The sequence below is a fragment of the Zonotrichia leucophrys genome, chromosome 27, assembly GCF_028769735.1.
Source record: "Zonotrichia leucophrys gambelii isolate GWCS_2022_RI chromosome 27, RI_Zleu_2.0, whole genome shotgun sequence".
In the NCBI taxonomy this organism is placed as follows: domain Eukaryota; kingdom Metazoa; phylum Chordata; class Aves; order Passeriformes; family Passerellidae; genus Zonotrichia; species Zonotrichia leucophrys.
This window is the reverse complement of record NC_088196.1, coordinates 262,672-271,221: the sequence shown is the minus strand read 5'-3', so window position 1 is coordinate 271,221 and position 8,550 is coordinate 262,672. Positions and strand designations below refer to the sequence as shown.

The window sequence follows — 8,550 nt, the reverse complement described above, 5'->3', positions numbered from 1 at the left end:
GTCGGGTTGTTGGCACAGGCCTGAACCATACCAGAACCATTCTCACACATTAACAGTTTCAGCAGTCAAGTTCCCATGCCCAGAAATGTTCCTGGTGTTCTCCATCTCTCTGGCACAGATGGAGCTGTAAGATCCATTTTATTCCAAGGATGGCTTTAAATGCTCACACCATCCCAAAACTTCTCTGGTTTGGCAAAATCACATGTATTTGGAAGTAATCAGCTTTCTTTGCCCCAGGTTTTTGATGGGTACCAGGTGCTCTGCAAACCTGAGTGGAGAGCAAGCCCAGTGCCAAGCTGGCAGCTCCAGTCAGGCTCAAGGATGGGGGCAGAGAGTCTGAGGAAATACACACCAAAACGTCTTCAGCAGCCTCAGCAGCAAAGCAGCTGGAAGACACAGAAAGAGGGAAACATTTCCCTTTCAAACAGAGAAGCTGTCAGGCAAAGTTTCCAACAAGGCAAAGCTGGCTCTGAACTCTGTCATTGTTTGGCCTCAGTCTCCCTTGAGTCCCTGACTCTGATGGCATCAACTTGTCCCTCTCTGGCAGAGCTAAAGGACTACAAAGGCTTTATCTGGAGGCTAATGGCTCTTGCACAGTCGATACAAGAGATCCATGCTGAGGGAAGTGGATTTATGGAGTGATGCTCCTGAGTAAAGGCACTGCAGATTTCAAGCCATGTCTCAGCTAAGTGAACCCAACATGCACTGCTTCAGCTTCTTCCAGAGAAAACAGGGTCACAAAGCTGCTGCTTTAACCAGGACTGAATTTAAACTCCATATGAGCATCAGCTGGACAGACCTCATACACTTGCTGGTGGCTGGAGCCACTCTTTGGCTTGGGAGGGAAGGTGGGAGTGCCTTTTTGCCCACAGCTGGGAGGGCAGAAGAGAGACACAGGAAATTTCTGTCTTGCTTAATAGACGCCCCTTTGGGGAGCACAGCAGCCTGGAGACCTTGCCAGAGCCCAGGAAATGTGTTCTCTTCTAAGGTCTGTCATGAGGATTTATAAAAGTGGTCTGTTACCCCTTTCCAGCCCCCAAATGCCTGTCCTGTCTTGGAGACCAGCTCTGGGACATCCATCACTTGGGATGTGAGGAGGATGCTACCCAGGAGCACAGCACCCTGCTGTGGGCCCAGCCAGGACCAGCGATTGTCCATCACTGCTCCCTGGTGTGTCACACCTGCAAGGACAAGAGTGTCCTTCCCTTCAGCCAGCTGGGGACACACCTGGACCTAGCCAGAGGTGTGGCAAGGAGCCAAGGCCATCATCCCAGACCATGAGAGGGGTTCAGCCCCTCACCCCCTCTAGCATCCAGTTTAAACCTGCAGAGATGCACTCCAGCTATTCCTCAGGCTTTGCAGGGCAACATGTGTCTGGAACAACCTGGTTCACTCCATCTATCTACAGAACAAACCCAGGACTGCCAGAAAAGAGACAGGAAACTGCCACTTATCTAATTTGATTTCATTTACTTCTTTTTTATTTTCTGAGCTCTCAGAAATGTGTTTAGTCTGGATTGAGATTACAACCTGAGTAATGCCTCCCTGCCTAAAAAACACCCAAACTGTTACCATAGCAACCTGACTTTGTGCTTTATTACCATGGCGATTCTCAGGAATTATTAAATACTGTGCATGTTTGGTGCAGGTGCTCTGGTGCATCTGATGCCAGGCTCAGGTTGGGATCCTTCTTCCCCCCACAATCTGTCTGTCTGTCTCATCATGTTTAACTCTTCCATTCCCTCAGTCCAGACTGCCAAGGCAGGGGAAAGAGGTGGGTGTCATCTGGGACTTTGGTGCTTTCCCCACCACAGTGACATCTGTATGGCCATCGTTTTCCAGGTGGGTCAAGCCACCTCTATTTCTGCAGTTGTACAGCTGGTGATTCCATAATCAGAGGATTTCCCTTTGCAGGCAGTTCAGCAGGGGAAAATGCTATCACTTGCCTTTCTCTGCTGTCTCCCTACTGCCTGTCTAGAAAGAAAAAATTCCAGCTGCAACAGAATCACAGCAAGTGGGGACCAGCCCAGAGACCGGCAGCTGTGCCTGGAGGAGGATGGTGAAGATCCAGGGCAGGTTGCTCTTGGTCGGCAGGACAGCTTGACTGACCACAGAGTCATAGAGTCAAAGAATCATTAAGGTTGGGAAGAACCCCCCGGGACCATGTAGTGCCTAAAGTCATGGATGTTTTCAGAGAAGAGATGAAGACTAGATGGATCAGTGACTCAGACCAGTGTAACCAGTCCCATGGGCTTGTGTTCCACTGCCTGGAGGAGATCTTAGATGAGACTTGATGGCTGGTCCTCAGTCTGCCACTGATGTGAATGATCCATCTAAGCACATCCCTTCTCTCCCTGTCCCTCCAGCAGCATCTCTCAGTCATGCTTGAACAGCTCCTGGCACCCCAGTGGCACTCTGGAAGTTATTGTGCTACAAGTAACAATTGCCAACAAAAATCAAAAATATAGTCATAAATAACAGTTACAAAAAAACTATGAATTTTCTTGGGAGCTGGTAGGCACTTGTGAGCTTATGCTAAATGAGGAGGTGTTACATGAAAAACTACAGCTTGTGGGGAGAGACAGCAGAAAGAGCTTTTATAGTAGCCCTTCAGTAGCAACCTCATCCTCTAGCTGCAGAACTCATGTCTCTGGGGCAGGACAGCTGGGTTTTCAGAATCTGAGATCACAGCTCTTCCCCTGAGATCTGGGGAGCATTGTGGTACCCTCAGTGCCTTCCCTTAAGCAACCATGATGGTCTTTAGACCCATAACCTCTGACCCAAGGGGTTCCTTCATTATGCCAGCCTTCTTTTCCACAAATAATTCCTCCTCAGTAGGGTAATCAGCCTTTTATTGGGAATCTAATTGGATAAGGATGTGTGCAAGTGTTTTAAGCGTCTCAACCCTGCACAAGGAAGGCAGAAGCATACGAGGATGTGCTGTAATATGGCAAAGGTGGATGGTGCCACCAACTGCTTCCTCTGAGGACCTCCATCTGGATTGGCAAGAGGGACCAAATGCCAGCTGAAAGCAGGATGGGATGGGAGTTCAGGGGGTGCATCTGGGTTATCCTATGACAGCACAGCAGCCTGGAGATGCAGATACATGTTTAGGTTACAAACACAAGTACAGCCCAAGAATGTGCAGAGCTGGGTCATTGCATGCTTTGGGGTTTTTCATGTCTTACCCTGATGTCTGACCAGGCTGTGCTCCCACAATGGGAGTGATCTGCCCTCTAGCAAAGAGACCATGGAATCATGGAATCCCAGAATGGTTTGGGTTGGGAGGGATCTTAAAAGCTCATCCAGTTCCAACCCCTGCTGTGGGCAGGGACACTTTCCACCATCCTAGGTTGCTCCAATCCCCGTCCAGCCTGGCCTTGGACACTGCCAGGGATGCAGGGGCAGCCCCAGCTGCTCTGGGCACCTTGTGCCAGTTTGCATCCAAGGCATCACTCTGAGCAGCCTGTTCCAGGAGATCAATGGCCACAACACCCCTCACAGCAGCATGGACCAAAATCCCCTTCCAGGCTGCTGTGTGAGGCCCCTTTACACGTGACAGCAGGGCAGCAGACCCTCTCACTGAGAAGGTGGCTCAGGTCTGCAGACCTGCAACTGCTTGTAAAAACCAGAGCTGCCTATTCAGCTGTTCCACTGGCACCAAGAGGACATTTCAAAGTTTTGAATCACAAATTCTGCCCCTGCTGCCACGTTGTCACTGTGCTCCTAAGGCTGACACACGCAACAGGTCAGTGGCAGCAATCAGAGACAGCACCACACTGGTCCTGCTCTGCATCGTGCGGGAACCTTGAGGAGGTACTCAGCAAATAATGATTAATTACAAAACATTCTCTAATCATGTTTTTCCCTCTGGGAAAGGCACAGATCTGTTCCTCTAGATTTACATCCAAGTGGCTCAGCTCATCAGCTCCTCCAGTATCCAGGATTGCTTTCCCACTACAGAAGTGAACTCAGCAGGAATATTGTTGGTGCAACAAAACACAAATTATTTCTACCTCACACCCACAGCCAGAGCTGTAATTCCATAACAGAACAAAGGTCAGGAGTCTTCCTTCTCTCACATAATTCAACTTTGACAGGTCATCAGCTAGATGTTTTAACTCAAAGGCTGAAATCTTGCTTGGCAAGAGGCACTCAGAGCATTTTTATGAGTCTGTGTTTCAGCACTGTGCAGGTATTCAACACGAGCCCAGAATACACAGTTCTTGATTAATTCATTTGCTTGTGGAAAGTGATACTTGCCTGCAAAAAATGATAGTTGTTTCTGCTTTAAAGAAATACCTCTAATTACACTTCAAGGTGAGAGGATTATACCTGGAACTAGGATTGAAATTCCTGAACTACACGCACACAGAGAAGTAATAAAGACAGCACAAAATTCTTTTGAAACAGGTTGTTTTTTTCCTGAATGTTCACCAGTTTTCAAAAATTACAAAACCTCAGACTGTAACAACGTAGCACTTGGAAAAAGAGGCTAGTATGTACAAAAACAAGCATGCTTTTGTTTTAAGGGTGGAAAGGGGTTTATATTTATCCGTGTTCTTTTCTTCCTCCACCATACAGCAAAAGAAGAAAGTACCAGTTTATTTAACAGGATAGGTCAGGAAAAAAGGAACAACATGCTTTCCCTGTTACAAAACTACCAGAAGATGCATGCTCAAGGTCCAAAACACAACAGACTGACATTTTTTAACATGCAGACTTTGTTTTATGACCCGCACTTCCCTTCCTCTGCCCCTCTCAAAGATGAGGTCTGTGCCCTGTATTTTGCTCTCCCATTAGTTTGTTCTTTTGTTTTCTTTTTGTAACGACTTATTTGCCTTTTTTTTTTAGCCCTAAATCCCAGGTAGCGGTATCCAAGGTAACAGCAGTAAGGAGTCCAGATCTCCATACTATCACTGTTTCTGCAAGTTTCATGCAAAACTTAAGCCATTTCTGCGTGCAACACAATGCTGGTCATTCATTGTGCTTCACATAGCTCTAGGGTGGTTTTCCCATTTGCCACCACATTTTGTTGACTAGGGAAAAAAAATTTGCTTTCCCATGGACACAGACAGACTAAAAGACCCCTCCCTCACTTCTCACTCCACCCAGTCGCCCCAAACACATGGGAATGTGCATCTCAGCACCAGGTCCATACAGTTCACTTGCCTACAAGAGCCCGGTAGCTTCAGTAAAGTCCCATGATTGCAGCGCCCACGTCCTTGGAAGGTCTTCGGTCTTTCACCAGAAAGTTAATCATGCTCTCCGACTTGATGAGCAGGTTGCAGCCCAAAAAGAAGACACCAAACATCACAGTCAATGAGAGGACGCAGAGGACAGCAATCTGCACCACCCTTGTGATGAAAAGGCTCCTCTCATCGGGTGCCAGGACCAAGGAGCCGCCATCCGTCGCCAGCACCGTGCTGGTCCCATTGCAGCAGGCCAGGAGCATCCCCAAGCCCTGAGTCCTGTTGGGGTCAGCTGCCTGCTCCAGGAGAGTCTGGTTGAAAAAGGATCCATTCATGGTCTATGTGTGACCCCAAATCTTCAGCAAAGGTAAAAGGGAAGCTTGTTATGCCCCTGTCCACCCTTCACAAGCCAGAGTTCGGCAGCTCCAAGCAACCTCCTGTGCTTCCTCTCTCAGTGCCCAGGATGGAGAGGGAACTTCCTCAAGGCTGTGAGCAGGTGGGAAGCCGGTCCGTGCAGCTGACAGATGTCTGGATCCCAGATCTGTCGTGGCAGAGCATTAGCACGAGCCCCCAGACAAGCAAAAGGAGAGGCAGAGAAAAGGAGAAAGGGATTTGGGGGAGAGGATGGCAGCCAGGGACCACCCCATGCCCCCTGCCCTCCCAACCTGCCCCCAAACAGTGGAGCAGTGCTGTCAGATCCCCGGGTTTTTCCTGCTGGAAGGAGAGCTGGTGTCTGCCGGCTGGGAGCTCCACAAATGCAAGTTACAAGCTAAAGTCTTCACTATGCTCAAAGAAAAAACAGCAACTCCACCCCCTTCCAGCCTCCCCCCAGGCCCGCCTTCCTCCCCCTCATGTTCACCCGCTGCCCACCCCTTTCCCATGCTGCACACCCATCTCTGCCCTGCCACCCCCACCCCTGTGCCACCCCCAAGTGGGGGCTGACCCACCCCTAAGGCCCTGCAGGGTGGTACCCAGCTCATCCCTCCCTCCAGCCCTCCCACCTGCTCCCAAAAGCATCCTGCATGGTGAGTGTTCATCCCGGACTGCTGGCAGGTCCCTGTTCCCCCAAAGGCTCCTGTAAGCCTCAGGTCAGCACTGCTGTCACCGATCTCCTCTTGCTGCTCTGTGCCACCCACTCCTTCTCTGAGCAGTGAGGTCCTATCCAGCCAGTCCACCCCCAGCTCTGCTTGGTGATGCCTGTCCTGTGCCTCCAGAGAAGAACTGCATACAGCCCCTCTCTGCATCCTGTTCCTCTGGCTGGGGGCTTCTTCCTCCGGGCACGTGGTCTGCCTTTCCTCCCCTTCTCACTTTAGCTCCTCCAAAGGGAGGCACTGCACCCTGATCTCTGCTCCATCCCCAGCTTTGGGTCCCACAGCAGCATCACTGCAGCACCCAGGGCATCACAGGCCCCTTAGCCCCCACCAAGGCAATTCCAGGGGAAGTTTCACCATCACTCCCCTCTCTGTGTCTGCATAAGCTTCCAAAGGGACACCATGAGTCAGGGTGCCCAGCTTGTCAGGCTTACTCCTACTTCTGCTCATCCCAGGGCTGTGCCCACAGGAGTGCCATGTCCAAGCTCCCTGGCTGTGTCCGCTGGCATTTGCCTGGAAATCTGTCTGGATGGCCCAGAGTAGCAGATTACCCCCAAAGTACCATGTGAGGACTTTGCCCTGGTTTATCCACGTACATGCTGGCTTGTTTCCTTTGCCCAGCCTTTGAGGCGATTTTAATAAAACAAAAATGAGGACTGATGAGTTGTAGCTCAAGTCAGGAACGTGTGGGTGGCTGAGGGTGGCGGGCAGCTTGGCAGGGACAGTGTCAAGTGATCTTCCTTTTGGGCAGCTGGGATCCTCTGGTCTGCTGCTGTGCCTTTAGGGGCTCAGACCTGTTCAGTTCAGGGTTTACTTGTTGCATTTTCTTCCTTGTTCTGAATTTGGCATTTCTCTCTGGGTTGCTGCCCATTCTGTAGAGCAGTTGCAGCAGAAGTTACACAGGAAGGAGAGGAAAACCCTGATCCAAGGAGCATCTGCTTGTGTTTAACCTGGGACAATCCAGCGGGAAATCAGAGCATCCCCAGTGCCCCAGCCTGGCACTGGGGATCCTCTCCCTGCATGCTCTCAGACTGAAGGAGTTTCTGCTCCCTCTGGTGGCTCCAGCTCCAACATCTCCTCTCCCGGCACAGCCCAGCATGGATTTGGGCTGCACCCATTGCTCCTGGGTCACAGCCTGTGGTGATGGGACAGCCAGGGCTCCCAAACACTCCCCTGCTGGCTTCTGCCTTCATCCCACCAGGGATCCCAAAATCTGGAGCATCCCGCTGTTGTGCAGTGCCTGGAGGTAACATTGTGGAATCTTGGAATGGTTTCAGTTGGAAAGAACCTTAAGTCATTCTAACACCCTGTCACAGGCAAGGACATCTTCTGCTAGACCTGTCCAAACTGTCCTTGAACACTGCCAGGGATGGGACATTCACATCGCAATGCTTTTAGGACAAGCAGCACCTTCTTGCAGTTTGCAAGGAAATTCCACCTAAACATCTTGGATTGAGTTCATTCCATCCTTGTCCTGAGACAAGGAAGGTGAAGGCAGGTCAAATAGTTAATTTTGTGACTTCTTCCTTTTTCTTTAGCGTTTTTGCACCATGCTGAAAGTGTCACAGCCCATCCTGGGATTCCAGGACACACAGAGCAACATGTCCTTTGGGTGCAGCAGCACTTGCCAGTTTGGGTAGCCAGGAGCTGGGCAGGATGTGTCCCTGGTGAAGAGGGCCTGGGACATGGATGGCAGGTTGGGTCTGGGGGTGTGCAGAGCCAAACAGATGCCATAGTCCTCTCTAGACAGTTAAGACTAATCTTCCTTTCCATGAAACACTCAGACACAGTCACAGGATGACACAGCGCAGCACATGGGGACAGGCAACCATGTGGGCAGAAAGCCCCACATGATGGGAAAGGCCATATAGGCAGCATGTCCAGGCAGGAAAATAAGGAATTTGGATGCCCTAAAACTGGCTAATGGGATCTGCAGTGAGATATGGCTCCAGGATCTGAAGCAGGGCAAGACTAGAGATGCCCAAAAACAGGTTTGGGGTTTGTATTGATGTCTCAGCTAAGGTACAGCCCTATTTGATACTGCATGAGGGTTGATGGGCTTCTCCTAGTGCCCCTTGCCAAATCTTCATTAACAAGCCCTAGGAAGGGAGTTGGATCCCAGGTGGACAATGATCCCCACAGAGGAGGACGGCAGGATCCTCAAGATTGGTGGGGCAGTGTGGAGAAGCAAAGAGGCACCAAAACTTCTTTTAAAGCCAAGGAAAAGTCCCCAGGTCCTGAGGAAGAGTCTGCATTCTACCTCATTT

The 8,550-nt window shown here is 50.4% G+C and overlaps 1 protein-coding gene across 1 annotated transcript; it reads right to left on the bottom strand.

The window, feature by feature from the left end:
• Positions 1-5,042: 5,042 nt before the first annotated feature.
• RPRML (reprimo like) lies at positions 5,043-5,671 on the bottom strand. The gene has a single exon (XM_064733654.1). The coding sequence runs from the start codon at positions 5,525-5,527 to the stop codon at positions 5,192-5,194; it is 336 nt and encodes a 111-aa protein (XP_064589724.1). The 5' UTR covers positions 5,528-5,671; the 3' UTR covers positions 5,043-5,191.
• Between the last annotated feature and the right edge of the window lie 2,879 nt (positions 5,672-8,550).

Bases quoted from the DNA above. Each gene is read 5' to 3' on its own strand.
- RPRML (XM_064733654.1), bottom strand. From the start codon at position 5,527: ATGAATGGATCCTTTTTCAACCAGACTCTCCTGGAGCAGGCAGCTGAC.